The 25,326-nt window shown below is 53.6% G+C and overlaps 1 protein-coding gene across 1 annotated transcript in view; it reads left to right on the plus strand.

Annotated features, from left to right (window-relative positions):
* The window catches only part of KCNC1 (potassium voltage-gated channel subfamily C member 1), a 45,096-nt gene that overhangs the window by 9,918 nt on the left and 9,852 nt on the right, over positions 1-25,326 (plus strand). Inside the window, exon 2 of the mRNA XM_058688396.1 lies at positions 23,158-24,091. Within this exon, the coding sequence (XP_058544379.1) occupies positions 23,158-24,091 (934 nt within the window). The remainder of the gene's footprint in view (positions 1-23,157; positions 24,092-25,326) is intronic.

A 25,326-nucleotide genomic window follows, 5' to 3' on the forward strand; every position in this document is an offset into this window, starting at 1 on the left:
CCCTAGGCTGTCTGCCCTCTGGGAGTTGCAGAGAGGTGAACTCAAGGAGGAAATGTTATGCCAGCCTGTAGGGGCTAGAGCCGGGCAAGGTGACTAACACCGATGGTGAAGGGGGCGCTGTGGACATGGTTGCAGTGAGCTCCTTCTGTGCTGGGTGGGGCCAGGCTAGGGTAGGGGGGTATTTATAGTGGCTGCTCCGGGAGCTGCAAGGGTGGTTGCTGGAGGATTCCCACCCACGGCAGACTCTCAGATTACCTGGGCTGCTTCCAAAAGGTCAGGCTCCTGGGCTCTGTCCCTTGAGAATTTGATTCCTAGATCAGGGGGTGTTCAGGGTGTTTAGTCCACTCTCAGGCGACACTAATGCTCAGCGAGGGAGAATCTGCACTGGGGGCTGGGACATAGGGGCCCTCGCTACTTGGTGTGGTCCTCCAACATCACCTGGGCACTTGTTAGAAATGAAGAGTTTCAGGCCCCACCGGAGGCCTACTGATTCAGAACCTTCATTTTAACAAGATCCCAGATGAATCATATGCACATTCGATTCTGAGAAGTGCTGAGGCGGGCAGCTGCTCCCAGCTGAGGGGAAGTATCAGGACACAGAGAGGCCTGAATGGGTGTGTGCAGGTCGGCAGAGCTTCAAGGGGGGGTGATTCTGATCTTCCCTTGTGCCTAAGACGGTAGCATCGAGGTAATGGACCTGAGATGAGGCCCCAGCTCGGTAAATGGCAGCTGCATCTGTAAATTGCTCAGACGAAACCCTTGGCACCATGCTTGATTCCTTCCTCTCTCTCTCACACATCAGCAAATCCTTTGCCTCCATGTTGAAAGCCTCCCAGAACCCAGCTGTGTCACATCACCTCCATCACTAAGTCCCTAGCTGAAGCCACCATCTTCTCTCCCCTGGATTACTATGAACTGTCCCCCGCTCCAGTTCCTTCTCCACCTGCAGCCAGGGCCATCCAAGGTAAGATGCTCGTCAGAGGAAGCCACCTCTGTGCTCTGCTAACTCTGGCTTCCGGTCTCACTCAGGAAGAAGCCCAAGTCCTTCTGAGGTTACTGGGCTGCACATGAGCCCCTTGAGCCGACGATCTCCCTTCTGCTCTCCTGCCTCTCCTACTCCTCATTCTGGCCTCCTCGGTTTTCCACCAGCACAGTGGTTGTGCTTCTGCCTCAGGACCCTTACTCTTGCTGTTCCTTCCACCTGGAGAGCTTTCCCCGCCAACACACTCCCTCACCTGCTTCAGGTCTGGACTCAGATGTCCTCGTCATCGGGTCAGATCACACCCTGGCTTTCCCTGCCCCTGTTTTGTGCTCTCCTGTTTTCCTTCTTGGCATTAACACCGTCTAACTGTATTTTATTTATTTACCTTGAATATTGTCTATTTCCCTCCTTAGAGGAAGCTAGAACAGGGCCTGGCACAGAGTGGGGACTAAATAAATATTTATTGAGAGGATGGATAAGGAGGCCAGACCTAGGTCAGACACTGCCATCACACCTGTGGCTGACCCCTTTCTTCCTTGCCTCACCTGGAAGCACATCCCTCCATCCCTGAGAGCGGTGGTGGAGAGGCAGAGGAAGAGCATGAGGCAGCGCTAAGGGTGCTGGCGTGTCCTGGTCAGGGCTGGGGGTGGGGGGGACAAATGCCAGTCAGGGCAGGTCCCACCTGCCACTGTCGCCACCCAGGGCCAGATGAGCCTCTTCCCATCCCAGCTCCCCCACCTCTGCAAACTCCTCCTTCACTCAGCCCAGGGAGCCCCCGGCCCGCTTCCCACAACCAGAGCTGAGAGGCTAAGGAACTATTTTCCCAAATCAGGACACACGAGCTGTCACACGAGGACGGAGATGTTGCAGGGGATCGAGTTTGCAGGTCCATGTGGTCCAGCCAGATGCCTGGAAGTGAAGTCTCCCTTCTCTTGTGACTCCTCCTATAGGCCAACCAGGCTTTTTCTCTCCCTCTCCCTCCCCATCTTCTTCCCGGGCCACCTCCTTCCCTTCCCTGTCCCTTCCATCACCCCCTTTCCTCTATTAGTTACTGGCTTTCAACACAGACTCTTCCCCTTGAAAGCCTAGGGTGCTTTTTGTCCCAAGTTCCCCTGCTTTGACCCTCAGTCATGTGTTCAGCTGAAAGTGGGTGGGCCTCGAGGCCCCACTCAGCGATGTGACCTGAGTCCAGTACTTTCCTGAGTGTGGCCTCTTGAGCCAGGAGGCCTGCATTCAAGTCCCAGCCCTACACTTCCCAGTTGTGTGACCTTGGACAAGTTCCCTAACCTGTCTGTATCTCAAGAGATATTAATAGCACCTGACTCATAGGGAAGTTGAGAGGCTTGAATATGTTAAGCACTTAGCCCAGAACCCGAAACATAATAAGTGCTTAATTATCGTACGTTCCATTATTGTCTTTTTACCGGCGCTTGGCTCTAGAAGATCCAAACCATCAGCTGTTCATCGTCTATACTTCCTTATTTCAGCAACTGACTCTCCTTTCAAATAACTCTCTAGGGGGCACCTCACCTACCTTGGCCCTGGGGGCCCTTCCTTCCAGAGTCTATCTCCCAGGGGCCAGATTTCAGGGTGTCATCCCGGCAGGCCTGGATTCTGTCTTGGTCTCTGCCACGAACCCGCTGTGTGTCACGGGCGGATCATGGCCCCCTCTGATCCTCAGTCTCCCCATCAGTTATCATGGGCCACTGGTCCCTGCTCTGCCTCCCTCTCCAAGTGTAGAGGGGAATGAAGGAGATGAAAACTGGAAGTTCCGCCTGCAGGGTGGAGGGGCAGGGAGGGCCACTGACATCTGTGGTCGGAAGCCGAGCATGGTGGCCTGAGATGCTGACAAGAGTACCGGTGTGGAGGGACTGGTGGGCAGGGGCCATGGATCACAGCTTCGGTCCTTGAAATGCGTCCCTTTACAAGGGGATCCTCCGGCACAGTGAGCAGGGGCAGCAAGGGCCAGGCAGACCCTAGAAGCTGCTGGGGCTGGGTGCCTGTTGGTGTCAGTGGGCGGTGCCCACTCTGGGGCTGGGCTGCCCCGCCAGGCCGACGCCAGGCTGGGTGGGGACGAGCTAATATTAGCTGGGGCAGCCCCAGACAGCTGAGCCCGGGGGGCCTCGGGAGCCTCGCTGGGCCTGGGCTCTGTTGCTTCGGCCTGGGCCACAGCAGCCAAAGGAAGCTTTCTCAAGCCTGTGCACGGCCTTGGATGCCCCTTCCACACTGGCCCGATCCAGAACTTGCCCTGCTAGCCTGGCAGTCCTGCTGCTTCACCCTGGCCCTGGCTCCTGCCCACAAGCCTCTGGCCCCCTGCCCATGACGTGCCCCTACCTCACCTCTTTCCTTCTCCATCCATAGAGCAGGAAGGGACTTCTTTCCCTACACCCCTACTCTATACATGAACACAAGCTGTGTAGTTCCCTGCCGGGCGTGTGGGTGGGGTGGGGATGGGGCTGTTAGCATTCATTCATTCATTCCTCCATTCAACCAATATTTATTGAGTACCTACTTACTAGGTGGCAGGCAAGAACCTGGGAATAGAGCAAAGAACAAAACGGTCAAAAATTCCTGCCCTCAAGAAGCTTACATTCTAGCGCAGGGAGAATACAAAGAAATAAATGCATACATAACCATATAGGGTGTCAGATGGTGACGAGGGCCATGGAGATGTATAATGGAGATGTATAGATAGGGCCCAGGAAGTGCTGGGGGGGGGGGGGAGGGTGACAACTTTAGTGTGGCAGGGAAGGCCTCCCTGAGCAGGTGATGGAGGGAGATATGTGACACATATCTTAAGACCTGTGTCTCGCTTAAGACACAGTGAGAGGCCAGTATCCAGGGCTGGACTCAGAGAGCCAGAGGACAATGGTAGGTCATGAAGAGAAGAGCACAGCTCCCCACAGCCCCAGTGGGCTCCTGGTAGTAGGGTCTTGCCCCATGGGCCTCGGCCCGTGCTAGCCTGGTGCTCGGCTGTGTTCACATCTCCATGGCCGTCCCCTCCCCACCCCACATGAGTCCGAACCTGGCCCTACTGATTATTAGCTGTGTGACCTCTGTAAGCCTCAGCTACCTCAGCTGTAAAGGGGGGATACAAACAGTCCCTACTTCAAGGGGCTGCCATGAGAACCCAATGAGATAAGTTATAGAAGGCCCTTTAGCACAGTATAGGGCACAACACATGTGTTCAAGTTATGCATTATCATTCTCACCATTTGGCACATGAGGCATCTTTCTAGGATGCTCTGCAGACACTGGCCTCACCCACTGAGGGATTCTGAGAATCAATGTCTGAAAGGGGTTAGACAGGAGCTTCCGGTTACCAGGAGGCTTCGGTGACCCCCCCAGGGATCTTCTCAGCCCATGAGGGTGGTAGAGTGGGGAGGCGTGACTCCCTTGGGCCTTATCACCAGGGCAAGGCTGTGAACATATTTTAGACCATGGCCTCCCGCCAGGGCCAACATCTTACCACTTAGAGATTAATGTTTTATGCTCAGCCTCAGGGGCTCTCTTAGCAGCTGTGAGGAACGTGGTCACCCACTGGGCCGCCTGGAGCCAACCAGAGCCCTGGGATGAGGGCTGGGCTCTTGGTAGCTAACGTGGCTGCCACCTGCTAAGAGCTAGCCCTGGGCAGGATGCTTCTCCTCATATTCCCACGGGAGCTCCTGCCTTGGCGCCTGACCAGCCCACACACCTGGAGCATGGCCCTTGTCTTTTGGGGCCTTAGTTTCCTCATCTATAAATTGTGCATAATGGTATCACCTACCTCTCAGGGGAGCTGGGAGAAGCCGCTAAGACAGAGGCAGAAAGATAATTTGTGAGGGAGGAAATACGGTTCAAAGCAGGGCCATGTGCCAGAGGAGGCCACTGTCTCGAGGGCAGGGGGTTGTGAGGAGGGCATAGGTAGAGGGGAAAGCACAGACCTTGGACCTGGCTGGACCTCAGTGTGGGCTCGGGCAGGTGGCATCTGGCCAAACCTGTTTTCTCCTGTGTGAAGTGGGGATGAGTCTCTGAAGGCAAAGCCTGAAGCACCATGCCTGGCACATGAGACACGCTTTCCAGGGGTTGGATCTGGCTACCTGGGGCACCACTGAACCTGGTCCTGGGTACAGATGCCCCGGGAAAGTCTGTATATCGAGGCCCTGGCTGATCCACAGAGACAAGGAAGCAAGTTGTGGAAGCTTCCTCTGGTGGCCCCACAGCCTCAGGGCCATGAACCACTGTCACCAATGATATATTTAGCAACACAAAGGTCGGAAATGCCAGGCGCTGGCTTCCCTTCTAGGGAGCAGGAACCATGTCTACTGAGGCCTGGCTGTCGCCAAGCAGATATTTTTTTTCTGTCTGGAAGTCTGGGCATCTGAGTGAAATCCTCGGAGTAAGGAATCACTGTGGTTTGTACTGGCTGGCCAAGTCTTTCCATGTCTGTGGTCTTTCCTGAACCCTGTTGTGCTACCCTTGGAAAATCCCACCCAACCTGTCTTCCCAGACAGCCCATCCTTGGCCTTTAAGCACATCAGCCATTCCCCCCAGCGGGCTGTGTAGCTCCCCTCTGCCTCCTGCCTTTGCCTACTCTGTTCCCTCTTGAACAGCCTGCTCTCCCAGAGAACTTTTCCCACCCTTGATCCAGCTGTCCTACTGAGGTTACATGTCTTCCCAACTCAGCTGCAGCCTCTTAGAGGACGAGGAGCCGCTTAAGGAGGATAGTTCCTGCTACATAATATGGAATCAACAAATCTTTGCTAAAGTGTTGTACTTCACAACAGCCCTGTGAGGTAGAAGGATGAGATATCATCCCCATCTTACTGATGAAGGAATAGCTGGCCCAGAGAGATTAATTTGTTTATATGAGATGTCCAGTTAGTGAGCGGTGGAAGAAGGATTGGATCCCAGGTCCTCTTTGGGAAATCGAGAAGGTGAACTAGATCAGTGCCAAGTTCCTTCCTGTGCTATTATGCTAGGGTTCTGTGGTCAAGAATGAGGTGGTTGGATGGACAGATGGGTGATGGACAAGTGGATGAAAGAATGGATAAAAAGACGGGTACGTGGATGGACACAGATAAATGAATGGAAGGAAAGATATATGAGTGCACACCCAGCTAGGTGTGTATCTTGGCGGATGGGCGAACAAATGGATGGATAAATTTCTAGTCACTTGGCTTCGAGGCGGGAAAGGAAGTCTCACGTCTCATTAAATGAAAACATCCTACAGGATAGGACTTGGAAGCTGGAGACTTCAGGGTGGAAGGCAGGGCGGAGCAGCCTAGCCCGTGAATGGAGAAAGGGGGCTTCCAAGATGCAGGGGTGGACAGTTTGTGGAGTGAGGGAGCCTGGAGCTGGGGGCAGGGACTGGCCTCAGAGACTGACCCTCCCAAAGGTGAGAAGCTCTGATGAAGCAGCCCCAAGACAGGCTGGAAAGAAGTTGCAGTCAGAGCCATATGATGGGGAAGCCTCAGGGTCCGGGGTTTTCCAGACTCCTTGAGGCCACCGGAGGGCAGACGGTGAGTGGGAGGTTGGCCTCTGAACCCCGGGCGGCACTGAGCATACCTGTGATTTCAGTCTGTTCTGGGGTAGGGAGGCTGCTCTTCCTCCCTAGGTCCCCGGCTTCAGTGAGCAAGCCGCTCTGATAGCTCTGGCGGGATGTACTCAAGGGGACAGCGCAGCTCTCCTGGCCGAGGGGTGAGCCCTCCTGAGGCACCTGGCTCAGGGGTACCAAGACACCATCTTCCACTGCTTTTTGTCATCAGTCCCCAGGTTCTAGACGTGAGCTCCAAGGCTCTCATTTTAATTACTTGGCATGAGCCAGTAGAGGGACCGCAGACACGGGTGGCCAGGAGTTGAGCTTGGCAGGACCTGGAGGCTTAGATGCTGCTAGCCTGGAGCAGGCCGAAGCTAAGGCTCTCCATTTGCACAAGAGGCAGAGCTGTGAGCTCCAGCCTCCCTCCCAAAGCCCAGAGCATCCCCCAGCACCAGGCTGCACCCCCCACACATACACTGGCCCCAGCGATCTCCCTGGGAAACCAGGTCCCAATGAGAGTGCCTGGTGCGCCGCTAACTGCTCATTACAGTCACGGCTGCAGCTAAGTATAGCTCCAGCACATACAAGACCAAGACAGCAAGGGAAAGTCTTTTCATAAGAAAGCTCCACATGCAAACACACAAACATCTGCGTGCACACGCTCCCCACACTCGTGCATACTGATGGCCTTGGACTTGTACTTGCACCAACACAGAGTTTCGTTCACTCACCGAGGCTTTCGTTCAATGAATGTTTGTTGAGGGGCTGAGAGAGTGGTTGAGGGCATGCGTTCTATAGTCAGACAAAGCTGGGTTCTAACTTCATCACCTCCCAGGTTTATGATCGTGGGCAACTTAGCCTTTCCGTGCCTCAGTTTCCCTCTCTCTACAGTCGGGATGGTAACCACAATGCAGGCCTCAGAGTTAGGGTCAGGGTAAGTGAGATGGGGCATGTATAAGTGCTCAGGATGGGTCTGGCTCAGGGTGGGTGTCAGTACATGGTCCGTATCCTCACTACTGAGTACCTACTCTGTGCCTAGCTCTGTGCTTGGAGCTCTATTTAAAGCTATCGTTTCTGGAGGTGGTTGTGAAAAGTGGTGCCTGGTGTATGATAGGCACTCAGTAAATATTTGATGATTGAGTGAATGAACAAACCACTGAGAGCTGCATCAATGGATGATCGGATGTCCTTGGAGCTTTCTTCTTTGAGGAGGCATCCACCCTCACTTGTCTCTTAGCCAGGCTGGGGCTCCAGTAGGATCTAGATATTCTTGTGGGTAACATAGGGATCCTAGAGACAGAGGAGGAGCTCCAGGGTGTCTGGGTGCGCCCCCTCCCCATTTTGGAGACAGGGAAATGGCTGCACAGCGGGTGGTGCCTCATTCAGCTTGGACAGACACAGTAGTCATGCAGCAGTAGTCGGGGCCCTAGCTGAGCACTCGGGCAGGCTGGGGCCCCTGGGCTGTCACTAGGCAGGGCCCTGTCTGCAGGGGAGGCGCTGGAAATCAGCCTGGGTAGGAAATAAGCTTTAGAAGTTTTTAAAAAATAATACTCTTTTCAAAAAGAAATGTTTATTTATTTGGGGGAGGGGGAGAGAGAATGCCGAGGAGGCTCCATGCCCAGCAAGAAGCCCTACACGGGGCTTGATCCTGTGACTGCGAGATCATGACCTGAACCATTATTAAAAGTCAGATGCTCCACTGACTGAGCCACCCAGGTGCCCCAATATTCAGGATTTAAAGGTACTGTAGGGGCACCTGGGTGGCTCAGTCAGTTAAGTATCCTACTTTGGCTCAGGTCATGATCTCATGTTTCGTGAGTTTGAGCCCCACGTCGGGCTCTGTGCTGACAGCTCAGAGCCTGGAGCCTGCTTTGGATTCTGTGTCTCATTCTCTCTCTACCCCTTCCCCACTTGTGTGTGCGCTCTCTCTCTCTCTCTCCCCCTCTTCCTCTCTGTCTCTCAAAAATAAATAAATGTAAAAATTAAAAAAACAATAAAGGTACTGTCACGGGGTGCCTGGGACGCTCAGTTGATGGAGCATCCAACTCTTGATTTTTGGCTCAGGTCATGATCTTTCAGTCGTGAGATCGAGCCCTGCATCATGCTTTGCATTGGGTGTGGATGGAGCCTGCTTAAGATTCTCCCTTTCTGCCCCTCTCCCCCCACCGCCATCGTGCACGCACTCTCTCTCTAAAATTAAAAAAAAAAAGTTACTGTCACCATTCCCAGCCTTTGAATAGGTTGGCAGCTAAATGGCCTGGGCCATCTCCTCCCATCGCACCTCCTCAAAAAGAAAGTGACATTTCCTGGTGCTTTTTTAAGCCGAGGCCGGCTAGGCCTGGCTGGGGCATGGCGTGGGGAGGGGGCGGGTGACACTGGGGAGTCACACAGCCTGAGTCTCTCCTCACCTTGAGTGATCTCAAGGCTCTGGGAATAGACAGGGTCTCGTGTCCTCGCCATGTGCCCCAGATTCCAGTTGCCACACTCCAGTGCCGGCATACAGGTTTTGAATTCCACATTCTGGAGCCAGCGATGCCCCCTGGGCAGGACTCGGGCAGTTGAACTCCACAATAAGTGCCTTCAGCTGGCCAGCCTGCTGGGAGTGGGGAGGGTAGGCCTGTCCCCTCCCTGAAAAGGAACTTCCGTGCCCTTGTGCCCACTGTCCTCAGTCATTCGTGGTCATAGCGGGTGGGGATTCAGGTGTTTACTGATTTTGTCCATTGTCAAGGGGTGAACATGATTGTGCCTGCTGCCAGGGTATATGTGAGTCTGCTGTCAATGGGTGTACCCATTGCCAGTGTAGACGTGGATCTGCTCTCAATCACTCTGCCCACTGCCAGTATAACAATCTCTGTGGAGATTAGGCCAATGAGGACAGTGCTGGGTGATTAGTGACTCCATCTGTGGTCAGTTGAGTCAAGATGCATAGACGGGGATTATTCTTTTATGAGAGTACACGTAGATCTGCCCTGAGTGTGGTCAGTGCGGTGTAAACACAAGTGTGAAGTCAACATCTGTGTACGTTGCCAATGTAGATGCAGATACTGAATCAGTGATCCGTGACTGTGCACACTGCCTGTGCAGATGAGGAAGTGGGCACCGGAGGAGGGCTTCACTTCCCAAGGAGGCTGAAAAGGGCAAACTTTGTTGTGCCTATTGCATAGGTAGAAGGATCGAGACAGGCAGACATAAGATGTATATCCACAGTCTTCCCACAGAGGGGAAGCCATGCTCCTGGTTCCCGAGAAAGGGGCCCCCTTCCCCTTTTAGTGTGTGGCGTGTGGCCAGAGCTGACAGCAGGCAAGCCCAGATCCCCAGATCCAGCCACTTCATGGAACTTACATTGTAAGGTGGAAGAGAGACAAAGAGTAAGTATGAGAAGTAAGTAAATTAGATAGTGTGAAGTGCTAGCCCTTATCCTGCTGGACACGGGGAATGACTGAATGGGGCTGGATGCAAATGATACATCAGTAAAGTTGGGGAAGTTAGTGTTCAAAGATGGTATTGCTATGAGGAGAAGTAGAGGAAGGAAAATCAGATCAGTGGGTGGTGCTGGTTGAGAGTAAGCCTCAGGAGATGCTGAAGGAATGAGCCGCGGGGATACCTGGAGAAGGGCGTCGGATGGGGGGAACAGCCCGTGCGGGGGCCCTAAGGCAGGCGTATGTCTGGCATGTTTAAAGAACATGTTTGAGGAGGCGGGTGTGGCTGAAACAAGCGAAGAGGACAGTGGCAGGAGAGGAGCTTGGAGGGGGCAGTGCAGGACCAGATCATGTAGGGGCTGCAGGGAACGTGAGGAGCTTGGCTTCTCCTCTGAGAGAAACGGGGAGCCTGTGCAAGGGTTTTGAGCAGAGAAATGACACAATCAGATTTATATTTTAAAAGGATCATCTGGCTGCTGTGTTGAAAATAGTCCCAGAGCACCAGGAATATTGGATGCTGGGAGACCAGTTAAGAGGCTCTTCCCATAATCTAGGGCGAAATGATTGATCCTGGCGGGGACAGAGGTGGTAACGGTAGTAGTGGGCAAGTGGTCAAACTCTGGATTTATTTCCAGCTGAGCCGATGGGATTTCCTTACAGATTAAATGTGAGGTGTGGCAGAAAGAGAAGTGTCAAGGTTTGGGGCCAGAATGTCTGGAAGGATGGAGTTGCCGTCTCCTGTGATAGAGAGGCTGTGGGCAGTGGTACGGGAGCTCAGGTGGAGCCTTGGGGTGGAGAGACGCTATCCGACCTCCACCTGAGATGCTAAGGTGTTGGCTGCTGAAGTCCTGAGTTCAGGAGACGGGCTGGGCTGCAGGTAGACGTTTGGGAGTATTCAATGATAGTTGAATGAGTGATGGTATTTAAGCCTGGAAACTAGGCGAATCGCTAAGGGAATGAATGGAGATGGAGACGACCAAGGTTCTGGGGCACCCCAATAGTTCGACGCTGGGAGAAGTGGTTGGCAGAGGATGTCAAGAAGGAGCAGCCAATGAGGTAGGAAGAAAATCAAGAGACTGTGGGAAGCTGGGAGTGTGACAAAAAGGAGGATCAGCTTTCAGATGCTGTTGATGGTTCAGGGACCTGAGGACTGGAAATTGTTCCTGTTCTTTCTGCCTAAAATGCTCTTCCTTGCAACCTGTCTTCCCCTAGTTGATTCTTATCCATCCTTCCAACCTCTGCCCACTTGCCACTTCCTCCTAGAAGCCACTCTGACCCCAAGACTTATTGTTAAAGGCCCATCAAATGCCTTATGCTTTCCCCTCAAAGCCCTCATCACTTCATATAGGTACATATTTGCTTGTTTGGTTATTTGATAAATGTCAGTCACCCCTGCCAGTGGCTATGGCTGTTTTTGCTCATTCTGTGCTCAGTGCCCTGCACAGGCCTGGGAAAAGGTATAAATATTCGTTGGAGGGAGAGCAGGGCGGGGGGCAGTCAACTGTGGTCCCACCTACACTGCATCCACTGCCTTCCCTGAGCTGTCCCTCTTGGGGCCATCTTTTTAATTCCCTCCCTGCAGCACACACATATATATGCACACATGTATACCCTGTTGGGAGTCAGGACCCCTAACTCGATGCAAAAACACAAGGGTGGGCCTGGGGGTAATTTCCCATTGGATTCCTAGTGCGTATACCATGAACCTCAGTTTTCTCATCTACCTAATGGGGGCAATCAAGACTGTCCTGCTGATGGCTCAGCTATTGCTGTGTGTGTGTGTGTGTGTGTGTGTGTGTGTGTGTGTGGTATTCATTTGGGGTCCAATATGTGAAGTGTTGGAAACTGTAGATAACTGTCCCCAGTGTCCCCAATAATGGGAAGACTAATCTCTTCCTCCCAGGCTACCTGGATGGATGTGAAAGAGATTTATAAATGAAAGCCGTGGAGCATGGTGGTTTTAGAGTCAGGGACCTGGTTTCAAGTTCTGCCTATCCCTTTCAGGCTATGTGGATTTTGGGGGTTTTTTGGCACGTGTCTTAACCCCTCTGAACCTCAGTTTTCTTATCTGAAAAATGGACATAATGACATCTCCCTCAGAGAAGTTTTTAAAGATGAGTGAGATCATGCCTGTAATGGTAGTCATTATGACTTGATAGCAGAGTGCGATGACGCTGAACACAGCTAAAGACGCCTGTCACCGAGGTGGTTGTTGGGGGAATCAGAAAAGGTAAAGGCAAAGTATGTGGTCCCTTTAGCCATGCACAGTGAGTGCTTAACCGAATCAGGCTCTGAAACTGGGGAGCCTGGCCCAGGAAAGGGAATGTGGTGGAAGCCAGAGAGAGCCTGGCCTGCAGGAGGGATGGCTCAGAGGTGGGTCCTGAGGTCCATCTGTAAGTGTGGGCAGGCTGTCACCGGGAAGAGGAGGGAGTATGTTTTGGTGACCCCAGGGGGCAGACCTGGATCTCTGGGAGAAAGGCAGGAAGATTGACCTGAACACGTGATAAATGCACATCTCTAGAGCTATCCAAAGACAGGTTGAGTGGCCTCAGGAAGTCTCCATCACCAGCGGTCACCAACAGAGACATCTGCCTCAGGGTTCCTGCGAGGGGTTACTGTGTTGCCTGCATGGGAGGCCAAATATCCTATATGGGGTGCTGTCCTACTCGCTTCCTGATCTCGGAGTCTCAGTCACATATTTCGTATTCCAATCTGTGGCACAAAGAAGTTTGGGGCACGTGAGGCACACATGCAACAGAATCCTTAGAAATAAAGAAGAAAGGAAAACATTGGAGTAGTATATAATAAAGAGAAGAAATAGTAATACCTCAACCCCAGGTGAAAAATTAGTTCGGAACGAGCACTAAATTTAACCGAGCTCCCTGGCAGTCAGAGCCAACGAGAAAATATGAAGGGTTCCATAACTGACCGTTTACTAACAGAAAAGTAGACCCCACAGAGACACACAGTTCTACCCAGTTCTAAGTCCCGAAATAGAGTGATTTCCTACGTGGAACACTGGTGTTTGTCTGAGCTGAAGATGCTAATGGGTGAGGGTATGCACTGTCTGGTCTCCTGGGGGGACTTCCAGGTCACAGGAGTGGGTGGGATGTTGGCTCCTGCTGAGATCGTCCGGGGCCCTGACCCCCGGCCTTCCTGGCCTGTGGGGCTGTAGGGGCACTCTGGGTTAGCACAGCCCCACTCCCCTAAGGCATGCAGGCCTCTGTACCTCCCTGGGGCTGACTAAGGTTGAAACCTGGCCAGAGCAGCCTGGTCTGGCTCTCGGGGCACAGCCAGCCTGACGTACACCGTGCATAGCCAGCCCAGCTGTTCACGGGGGCCTACGGGAGGCCTGAAGGGCAGGGCTTTGAAACGGGCCAGCTCCGACAGCGCCACTGAGAACCTCTGAGAGCTTGGGCAAGATTTTTCATCTCTGTAAACCTTAGACTCTTCATCTGAAGAGTGATGATAACACCAGAACTTACCTCTGAGGCTGGCGTGAGGTTTAAATGCGCCAATGCGTGGAGAGCACGGGAGACGGGGCCTCCTCGTGACTGGGAAGCTGCCATCATTAGCCTCCATCTTGTTACCAGAGTTAGACCGGAAAGCCCGGGAGCTCTGGCTCACATCCCACTCACTGTATGACCTTGAGTGTCCTTTCCCGCCAAGCTTCATCTGCTCCCAGCCCCACGGCAGGGACTCACGTGGATAACCATGTGGAAGTGGGCATGTTAAGTCACCATTACCCTGAGGGGTGTCCCTCATGGGCTGGAGGCCACAGTGCTGGGTCTTTGGACATAGCTCTGCCTTGGTCTGTGGCGCCTGGAAACAGGCTCTGAAGGCCATGCCATTGGCTCTCCTGAGGCTGTCATTTGCTTCTGGTCTGTTAGCAGGCAAGTGGTAGCAGGAGCAGAAAAAATTAGGGAAAAAGACTTAAAGTTAAACACATTTCTCCATTTAGCTGTTGCTGCTGCGCCTTGCAACTACCACCCCCCAATAATTCAGGGGAAAAAATGCTGTGTTTAGATTTTTGTGGAGGAACGCCTTGGCCCAGCTCCTGGAATACCAGTGTGCAAGGGAACCGGCAGTCTGGAGGTTTCTCCCTATCCCAGGATTCTGCCTTGGATCTGGGGAAACCCTAGACACCTGGCCTTTTCCTCCGGGACCTCCAATAGCATCTTGCTTCCTGGGTGTGTTGTTGTTATTGTGATGTCCCTGCTTTAAAAATGATGGGACTGAGTTTCCTAGACGCAACTTGCCTGCTGCAGTCATACAGCCAATGGCAGAGCTGGGATTCGAACTCAGGTCTCTAAAGCCAAGTGCTGGACTCCTCCTTCTGCCATGCTGCTGGCTTCCCAGTCCTCAGTGTGGTCTCAGGCTCAGACATTGAGCTGCTTGGCACCTGGGTCTCATCTGACCTCATGGGTCTCAAATGCCAAGATGGGGCTGGCAGCATCAGAGTCACCGAGGGCACAAGTTAAAGGGAAATTTCTGGTCCCACCCACAACTACTGAACCGTCTGGGCATGGGGCCAAGGACTCTGCATTTGTATCTCCACTGAGTCACTCTCCCCCGGCACGCTCCACCACCATCCCCCCATCACCCAGGCCTCTGCCCACTCCTGCCTCCCTCGTGCCCCACCGAGCGCCTCCAGGGAGGGCTTCTTACTCTCTGCTTTCCTGTCCACCCTCCTAAGGGGTCTGGGTTTCGCCACCACCAAGTAAGTTCTCCTTCGTGCTAAATGCAGAGACTTCTCCTCTGACCCTGTCCCACTGGATCTGCTAGGGGCTGGCTCTCAGGAAACATTCCTCCCTTGTTCTCCAGAACAAGGGCTGGCCCTAGTTGGGCAGACTGGTCACTATGCTGCTCAGTCAGGCCCACGCAGGAGCAGGGACCCAGCCTCACTCATGCCACATGCGTGGCTCTCTGAAGGGCAGTGGTGCTGTTTCGTGATGTGGGGGCAGGTCTTCCCAAGTCCCCCAGGTGTCTCCCAACTCAGTAGTCTCTGTCCCGTGACTGTAAGAGTCTTCACTTTTCTACGTCTGAGACACTGTGATCCTAAGCACTTTGTTGTGATGGGAGAGGACCAGGAGGGGAGGGCCCATGAAGGCCAAAGGGTTGTGTGGGGGACCAAAGCGATATATTTGAACACCTCCTTCTTGCTCTCTGTATTATTTCATTTCATCATCACAACCACCCCAAGGGAGGGGAGGGCAGGGTATGTCTTCCCACCCCCTACTATCAAAGAATGAAGGCTCAGAAATGGGCAGTAACTAGTCCAAGGTCACCAGCCAATCCAGGCCCCAAATTCAGGTTGATCTGACTTCAAGGTCCTGTCCTTTCTGCTACTGCCATTGCCTCCTTTTGACCTGGGGTCTGGCCAGCAGCAGGGCCTGGACAGCAGAGAGGCCTGGGAGGGCATTTCGAGCAAGGGCTCAGAGGCCAAGTTGATGAAAGCTCCAGGCTGCAGCCCAGTACTAACACTGTCATCTCTGCTCTACCTTGAGAGCTCCGTGACCTTGGGCGGATCCTTTCTCTTGCTGTTTCTCCAATTCTCCATTCCTGCCACAAGGGGCAGCTTTTAGACCAGAAAGCTCTGAGGGCCTCCTCCATCCTGGAGTTCTAGGTTTCTACTGACCATGTTTTCACAAGTCCAAGGTACCATCGATCTAAGACATGACATGAGTTAAATTACAGCATGTTGGTGATATGGTAAGATAGACTATTTTAAGGATGTGTACATCATTTCCAAAATGTGAAATAATGTGCATCCTGGCATGAAAGCAACATAGGAACCCCTGCCACCTCAAAAGTTGCCAGCCTAGCTGTTGGGGCAGCCCTTTCTGGATATGACCAAGGCCTAGGGTCATGAGTGAAGTCAATGAAGTGTCTCTCTGGAAGTCTGGAGGCCCGGGACTGCCTTTTCTGGCTTTGGTTCCCCCTACTGCCCAGGCTGGATGCCAGGGCTGACAGGGTTGGTGTTGCAGCATGAGGGGATTCAGATCTGAACACAGCCCTGCCTCTTGCGGTCTTCCCTGGGCTGGCTCAGTGACCTTTTCCCCATCCCTGCCCTTTCTCTCCTCTTTCTCTCAGTCACAGATAGTTCCAGAGAAAGGGGCACACCCCTAGACAGTATGTGAGTGACCATCTCTGGTCATGGCCCTGGGCTGGGTCTCACCTCAGAGAACACATATCCGGAGTGCCGAGACTCTGATTCCCCTAGGAGATGGCTCGTACACACCCCCTTCCATATCATTCCATATGTGTCCCTATACACACAAACACATACACATCACACCCCATACGTGTCCTTGTACGCATACAAGCACACACACCACAACTCATATGTGTCCTAATACACACACACACACACACACACACTTCTACCACCTGTATGAAGCACACATCTACACATAGTGACTATTTACACAAGCCTTTCGTGCATGCCTGGAGTTAGGTCACATAAACCGGTGACACATGTTCACCATGTGTATACCTACTCCACATTTACACAGCCTCTCCCCCTCACCCAGTATTCACCCCCAAACACGGACTTACCCCAACAGGCACCCACTTGGCCATGTTATGTTCTTTGCGCAAACTCTCACACGCTCCTGCTCAAACCCTCCATGTAGCACCATGGGGAGCTCCCCCCGCCCTCCCCCTGCTCCCTGAGCTAGAGAAGGATTAGTGAAAAGGAACAGGGGCAGGGACCCGGGTGTCAGGACTGAGTGCTCAGGGCCCCCCATTTATTAATGAACCAAAAAAAAAGGACTAGACCCCAAGGAGCCCCCTCCCCAGTCGCCCCCTTGTGGTCCTCAGCCAGCCCAGCACACCACAGGCCTGCCCAGTCCAAGGAAGTCCAGATGAGTGTAATTCAGTTTCCAAGCTCAACTCGACTGACAATTTATTTAGGCCAATTGGCCATCCTGCCTGCTCTGCATCACTGACTCCGCATGGATTAACTCAAACGCTGTGTACCCCCGCTGGGCAGATCTAATTAGGCGAAAAAACTGACCTGAAGCCTCAGGGGGCTCAGAGCCTGGACAGCAGCCAGGGTTCCCATGATTAGCCCCAGTGCCTGTAGCCTTGCCTGGTCTCAGAACCCTCGGAAGGGACCCAGTCCATCCCTCAGTGTGCCAGTGATGAAACTGAGGCCGAGAGAGGGGAAGTGACTTGCCAAGGTCACCCAGCAAGTGAACGTCGGGCCAGAATGGCGGTCCCTGTGCCACGTTACAACCATTGTCTTGTTCCTGGAATGCCAAACTGCAAGAGCACAGATCCCCACGGCAAACGCCTGAACAATTCTGAAAGGCAAGCACAATTTTCTACAGATGACTGTGGCATAAATAATTTATAAATGGAAGTCATAGCACATATTGGTCATTTTAATAGATAGTAAATTGCTTTTCTGATTTATGGTTTCAGGGGTGGGGTTACAATAAAAATAACTTGGTGATTTATGAAACATCTTCTTAAGTCAACAGATCTTTAGTAGGTTTGTCTGACTTTGCAGCCAACAGCTTCACCACCCTGGTTACCATAGAAATGGGATGCCTCGTTCCGTTGCCATGGCTACCACTTTCTAGAACACAATTGGTGGGTCTCTCACAGTTTGTGATTTGGTTCTGGGGAAAAAAAAAAAAAAAGCCAGGACTGCCAGCTTGGGTTTATGCTGCATTATCAGGCGATCTTGCCTGCATTGTCTTAAAATTTCACTGGGTGGCCTCTGAGGTGGCCAGGCTAGGTGACAACTGTCCTTGGGATGTCAGGCAAAGTTCCCTTTGTGCTCCCATCAGACTAGTAGCCCAGGAGAGACTGGCCTTACTGCGGCCTGGATCCTGGGTGTGGGGGGCAAGGCTGCTGCTGGGGTGGGAAAGGAGACAAGGTCTGGCAGATGGCAGGAAATCAGGAAGCTAATAGATGAAGGGCAAGTCTAGGGACTGGAGATCCAGGAGCTGGCACCATCCGAGCAGGGCAAGCAGGCTGAGGGCACGGAAAGGCTGAGGAGGCAGAGGCAAGGTGGGCTGGAGCTGTTGTCCTGTGGGAGAGACAGACACTGAGTCAGTCACACCTGGGGTGGGGGTGAGGTGGGCAGAGGAAGGGCCAGCTGAGTGGCAATGCCCGGGGTCTCTTCTATTCATAGCAAGAATGCTGTGTGGTAACGGCTGCTGCATTATCCGTGTGCTCTGAGCGTGTGTGCCCAAGTGCTGTGGGGGGCCGCAGCCGTGTGCACCTTGCGGAAGAGTATGTCACCTGCGTGTTTATGTTCCGTGTGCGGTAATACGTTTCAGTACCATCCATCTATGTATGTGTGGTTGGGACACTGGGCTGTAGTTTGTGTGGCCACACGGACAGCATATGTGTTTAGGTAAGGGGTGAGGTGTGTACTCTGGGTAATTGTATGTGTCCGTGGTCTCTGGGTGACTGGGGATTGGGAGGCAGGCAACTTACATGGGGTGCAGCCCCTGCCCTTGCCTACAGCCCCTACAGTCCTGGGGGTGTCAGCCCAGGATTGCTGTAGAGATGGCTCCTGATCTCACTCCTTGCCGAGGCTGCTCGGCCATCCCCAGAGGTAGCATCCCTGCCCCCGGAGCTGCTGTTTCCCCAGTAGCTAGCAAGTTCTGGGCAGCAAGGCCCAAGAACAATGTAGACATGGCTGGGCCCCTGCCCAAGGAGTCAGGCACCCCAGTTCTCTCCCTCACAGCGGGTGGGTATCACTTTCCCTCAGGGAGTCTGAGTTGTAGGTGCCAAGCTCCAAGATGGTGGCATCCAGATCCAATCAGGGCCAGCTACTAAGTGTCCAGGACTGTATTTTTAGCCCCAAGAGCTTTGGCAACTCTGGCGGTAGAAAGAGTTTAGGTTTTGGAGCAGGACAAACTTGGGTCCAAGCCTCAGCTTCATCACTAGCTCTGAAGCCTTGGTTTAGTCCCTGACCTCTCTGTCCCCGGGTTTCCTTCTTGGCAGAGTGGGGTAAGGCCACCTGTCTCACTAGGTCAGGGAGAGGACAAAAGGTGCAGAATGGGTCCTTCGCTTTGGTAGCTACCTCCTCTCTCCTTCCTGTGCTCAGCTTCCCTAAGGATGGACCAAAAGAAGCTGGGACTCAGCTGGGTGTGAGCTCTTGCTTTGGCGGTGTGCTGTGACTGGCCTGCTGGTCTCTGGGCCTAGGAGAATGTGGCAGGCTGAGCGAGCCAGGGGCACCTTCCTCCACAGCCCTCCTAAGGGCCCACTTGGAGCTGGATGTTGCTGGGGGCTCTCCCTGTGACTAAGAACCAGGCCTACTAGCAGCAGAGGCCAAGAAAGCAGGTGCTCAGGAAGCCTAGACAGGGCAGCAGGCCTGGCTTCCACTTCCCCTGGTTCCTCCTGAGAAAGGAGGCCTAGCACCTGGCTCTAGGCTGGGCTGCTACTGCCACCCCACCCCCACCAACCCCCTGGGCACTGGGGCCCAGAGAGGAAGGAATCTAGACAGGATGCCCATTGGTTGCTGAGAACCAATAATTTATTCTACCCTAATTTTATAAGACTTGCCGTCTTTCAGGGCCTCAGTGCTCCCATCAGGACCTGTCTTGTGAGAGGGGCAGATAAGTTGAGAGCTCTATGGGCCTGTGGGGGCACCTGGGAGTGAGAAGGCCCCTGGGAGTGAGAAGGCCCCTGGGACCTCAGTGCCATGTCTGGGCTGTTTCCATGAGTCTCCCCAAGCACTAATGAACCAGAGTCTTGCTGCCCCCCTGGGGGTGAATTTAGAGACTCTTTGGGGGGATCCCTTCATTTGCTGCCTCCTTAGGGCCTCAGCTACCAAAAGGAGCCTCACCTGGAGAAAATGTCCCAGGAGTAGGGCTACTTAGGGGGGTACTGAAGGATGAATGAGTTTTTCCAGAAGTGCAAAGACATGGAGTCAGGGGAGACATGGAGAGAGGGGTCAGAAATGTCAGAGAGTTTCATGTGGCAAGAATGTTGGGTACATGTAGGAAGAGAGCCCTGGGAAGTCAGTGGGGCCAGGCACAGAGAATCTCCTGTGTTAGGTTGAGGAGTCAGGGTTTTTCTTTGTGTGCAGCATGGTCAGGTGGCCTGGGCAGAGAGCTGGGATGCCAGCTCTGGTAGGTGTGTGGAGACTGGACTGGTGGCTGAGACTCTAAGTCTAAAGCCTACTAAAGCTTCGATGGTAGGGGTCCTGTTGAGAGAGAGTCATGTGTGAGCAGAGGGGACAGAGGAGGACAGATCGGGGGAGGTTTGGAGGAGGTGGGTGGCTGATGGTGCAGTGGGGAGGGGAGGTGTCTCAGGCCTTCTGCCGTTGGCCAGGATCAGGAGACCAGGGGTGCAGTGGACCCTGCCTCTCAGCATTCCTCGGACACTCACAATGTGCATGTTCTCCTCTCTCACAAAATCCAGGGAGGGGCATGGCCTGCCCTTTGGGATCTGGTGAATGCCAAGCTCTAAGATGGGGCCCTCCAGAGGAGGTACTGGAGGCAAATACCCGGCATTTGGGAATGTGTTTTTAGCCCCAAGAGCTTTGGCAGCCCTGGTGATGGAAGGAGCTCTGGAGCTGGATCAACCTGGGTCAGAGGTGGTGGCCTTTTCCAGTTGCTTCCACTTTGCTTTCCTGGTCCACTTCTGTAGGGATCTTTCAAGAGCTGTTTCTGGAGTTGGAAGACCTGGCTTAAGTCTGTAGCTACCCTGCCTCACCTTGTCCAAACCCCACCTGCCTCATAGGGCTGAGGGAGCTTGACTTTGCAGTCCCCTGCATTGTATGTGTCTCTGTGGGTACCCTTCACCCTCAGCTGGGCAGGGAGCTCCCTGAGGGTTGGGCTGAGGCTTTATTCCACTCTTCTGGGCATAACCCAGTGCCTGGTAAAGAGTGGAAGGAAGAAAGGATGGATGGATGGACAAACGGATGGAGGGAGGGATGGATGGACAGGCAGGTGGAAGGAAGGAGGGGACTAAAGAGGGAGGAGTGAGAAAGTAAAGGAAGAAGGAGGGAAGGAAAATAGAAGAGAAAAGGGAAGAGAAGAATGAATGCATGAGGGATGAGAAGGGGGAGGGAGAGAGGATGGAGGGAAGGATGAGGAATGGAAGGGAGGGAGAAAAGAACTAAGGAAGGGAGGGAGGGAGGGAAGAAGGAAAGAAGTAAGGATAGATGAGTGACAGAAAGGAGGGATCGATCAGTGGATGGGAGGAAGGACACACTTGATAGTAGTCTGGGATAAAATGTTTGAAAATGGTCCAGTGCTCTAAAACCAACAGGACCATGAGCCTACTACAATGCATGGCTCGGGGAGACCTCTTCCTACTTGGGGGCCTCAGGCTTCCCATCTATAGCATGTAGTGCCTTGGACCAGATAATCTCTAAAGGCTGCTCTTACTTTTTAGCATTCTAAAATGCTGATGTTGTCCTTTTCCCTCTCCTCTCCCCTTTCTCCAACCCAGAATGTGACTTGAAAGGTCCATATAGTTCTTGGTTTCGAGAAGCATGCCATGCTAGGTGCCAGGTTCCATGGCCATGGTCAACCCAGACAGGACTGTTCTTGGACTTCCAGTGCTGCCCCCTGCCTACCGCCACAGGGGGGGAGGTGCGTCCATGCAGACTACAGGGTCGCTAGAAGTAGCACGGCTGCCTCTTGTTGTGGATACAGAGTGGGGTCTTGGCACTCCTTGAAGTTATCTGTGAGGACAGCTCTGGAGAACACAGGGGCCACCCCTTCCAGACTGTATAGCCTGGGGCCATTTCCAGGAAGATGGCCTTGCTCCGGGACATTGTCTTGCACAGGCTGGGAGAAGGCGGCACCCAGAGAAGAGAGGAGGGGAGCTGTGGGTACAGGCAGGCAGGGATGACCAGCCGGGCTCCTGGAGGAGAACCCACTGGCCAGTGTTCCTCTAGAGCTCTGGGAGGCCTGACTGAAGCCTGGAAGAAGAGGAATTCAGTCTGAGCAGGAGGGTTTAGAACTCAGCTGCTCCATTCTCTTCCCTCAGGTACCCGTGTCTGCTGGCAGCTAGAGAAGCCCAGGGTCATGAGATGGGGCCGGCAAACCAAACCAAAGGAGCTCCTGAACCTTTCTCCAGGGGCTCAGGGCCGGAGCAGGTGGTTCTGGACAGGCTGGGTCACCCCAGCCATTTCCTTCTCACTGGTGGGGTCTGAGGGGAGGAGGCACCCACATATGTTTGGAAAGCCCCAGTCCCCCAGCAGCTCCTCCCTCCCTCCCACCTGCTCCCCTACCCTAGTGGTGACAGGCAACTGGAGAGGAGCAGACACTGTGGTTTATGGTGCCTTTAAGGACGCCAGTCTGATTCTCCTTCTGATGCCTGAACCTGCCACACAGTATCGCCGACAAATGACTGTTTAGCCTCTCTTTCAATACCTCCAGGAAGGGGGATCTCACCTCCAAGTTGGTGGTGGGAGTTCCTAGGGGGGACAGAGAGGGAGTATAAAAGTCATCTGAGGCCCTGGGGCTGATATATATCTTTTGCAGTTCTAGATGGGAAAGAACCTGAAAGAGACCGCATCAACGAGGTACAGATTCCTGAGAGAGCAAATGGACTGCAGTAGGAATGAGGGAAGATGGGCCATGTGGCCTTTGAGGGACCAGATTCCATCATAGCTACTCCCCGTCATTCCCTTGCCACCTTCGGCCTCCGCAGGCTACGTCACTTTTATTATTCAGGGTGGGCTAAGTGCTTTACTAAATCACTCCCAAGTCACAGCAGCTTAATACATTAGTAGTTTATTTCCCACTCAGGTATTTAGTGGACATCTTTCTTTTCAGGGACTGAGGCTACATTCTTGTGGTGGCCCTACTGGCCCCTAGGCCCTCAGCATTTAACTGGCAGTTGGGGGAAGAAAGAGAGCCTGGAAGATTGAGTAGAATAGGTTCTGTGAGCCAGGCCTGTCATCAGTGCATGCCCCTTTTATGTGCTGTCCACTGGCCTGAGCTCAGTCACGTCACCCCACCTAACCCCCAAGGAAGCCTGGTAAATGTAGTCTAGCTGTGCATCCAGGAGGAAAGGAAAGGCATTTGTGAAAATAAAGCAACCTCTTCCACAACTTCTTACCTGCCCCCGAGCCTCCTTACCTGGTGCTCTGAGGAGGGAAAAGTGGCCCATCAGTTTGGCCCACGTTGGAGGGGGGCATTGTGCAGGCGTCTTCCCTTGGCCTGGCCTCTGACTAGACCCAATGAAAAGGTACCTCAGGTTTCTTTGCTCGGGGTGAGAGGGCCTCCCTCTGACGCTGTGTTTCTCCTCCGCAGTATGTGGCCTTTGCCTCCCTCTTCTTCATCCTGGTCTCCATCACCACCTTCTGCCTGGAGACCCACGAGCGCTTCAATCCCATCGTGAACAAGACAGAGATCGAGACTGTTCGGAATGGCACGCAAGTGCGCTACTACCGGGAGGCGGAGACGGAGGCCTTCCTCACCTACATTGAGGGCGTCTGTGTTGTCTGGTTTACCTTCGAGTTCCTCATGCGTGTGGTCTTCTGCCCTAACAAGGTGGAGTTCATCAAGAACTCGCTCAACATCATTGACTTTGTGGCCATCCTCCCCTTCTACCTGGAGGTGGGCCTGAGTGGCCTGTCCTCTAAGGCTGCCAAGGATGTCCTGGGCTTCCTGCGTGTCGTCCGCTTTGTGCGTATCCTGCGCATCTTCAAGCTGACCCGCCACTTTGTGGGCCTGCGGGTTCTGGGCCACACTCTCCGCGCCAGCACCAATGAGTTCTTGCTGCTTATCATCTTCCTGGCCCTGGGCGTCCTGATCTTCGCCACCATGATCTACTATGCTGAGAGGATAGGGGCACAGCCCAATGACCCCAGCGCCAGTGAGCACACCCACTTTAAGAACATCCCCATTGGCTTCTGGTGGGCCGTGGTCACCATGACGACGCTGGGCTATGGAGACATGTACCCGCAGACGTGGTCCGGCATGTTGGTGGGAGCGTTGTGTGCGCTGGCGGGCGTGCTGACCATCGCCATGCCCGTGCCCGTCATCGTGAACAATTTTGGGATGTATTACTCCTTAGCCATGGCTAAGCAGAAACTACCAAAGAAAAAAAAGAAGCATATTCCACGGCCACCGCAGCTGGGATCTCCCAATTATTGTAAATCTGTCGTAAACTCTCCACACCACAGTACTCAGAGTGACACATGCCCGCTGGCCCAGGAAGAAATTTTAGAAATTAACAGAGCAGGTAGGAAACCTCTTAGAGGCATGTCGATCTGACCTTTCACCTCTGCCCCCCGTAGCGATGATTCCAGATTCAGTCAGACTGCTTCCTTAGTTCCGTGGGCAACCCCGGACCCCGCACTCAGTGTCGAGGTGTGGAGCCTGGGGGCCCAGGGAGATGCTGGGCAGCCAAATTCACAAGGCGAGAGCCTGCTGGAGGAACCTCACTGGTGGCCCTGGGTAAGGAGGTTGGCGCGCTGGTCTCGTGAGGTTCTGAAGAGACGACATGGCCCGCGAGGTTGCTGAGGACTCTCTTAGCAGGAGCCCAGGGGGCTGCTGCTCGGTGGGCAGGAGTCAAGCGTGAGTCTCTGACTCGGGCCACTGTCCCAGTGTCGGGGCAGGGCAGGGGTGGGTGAGTTTCAGAAATGCCAGACAGCTTCTGATTTGGTCTTTACTCAGCTCCCTTCAGGCTGTGCAGAAGGCACAGTTGGTGCATGGGATCTGGCAGGAGGGTCCCTGCAAAGGCAGTAGCCAGGAATCTCACCCCCAACAGAGCCTGTCTCCATAGCTGAGTAGAACTGCTCTGATTCCGGCTGCCTAGCTCCAGGTGCGTCCCAGGAGACGTCTGGAGCCCTCCGTAACAAGCTTACTTACCCCATAGCATGCCGAACCAACTCATCTTCTTCCACCACTCTAGAGTTTAGCATTTATCTTTAGGAACCTGTTGGAGCGACTCTAGCTTTCACGTTGTCTGTTTGGGTTGATGGTCGAGTGGGAGTTTCCGGTGGCCTTCTGATGGAAGCGACTGGTGAGCAAAGGACTAGAGGGGGCCACCACCCCGGGCAGCTTAGACGAAAGCACTACAGACCAGCAACAACCTCCCACCGAGGGTTCTCCCCGTTTCCGGCAGTGGGGACTGCAGCAGCAATACATGACATCCAGACCAGTGTACAACCACATTCCCGTGAATCCAGTGGGGGTCCAGGGGGGAGGGGGGCCATGAAACAATACTAGTCACCGTGGGATATATTCTCATATTCCATGGCTAGTGGTTTGTTATGGGACTATCTCAGTTTTATGAGAACCTGCACATAGCACATAAAGTTGATCACGGGGCTCTGGTCCGAAGATATAAAGCCCATAGTCTACCTCTACCCATGGAATACCATCGACTTATTCTGTGGACACAGGGATTTCAAGGAGATGAATGACCCAGAGAAGAATGACAACACTGAGCTAAGAAGTGCCGGGGTGAGGGAG

The sequence above is a fragment of the Neofelis nebulosa genome, chromosome 10, assembly GCF_028018385.1.
Source record: "Neofelis nebulosa isolate mNeoNeb1 chromosome 10, mNeoNeb1.pri, whole genome shotgun sequence".
Taxonomy (NCBI): domain Eukaryota; kingdom Metazoa; phylum Chordata; class Mammalia; order Carnivora; family Felidae; genus Neofelis; species Neofelis nebulosa.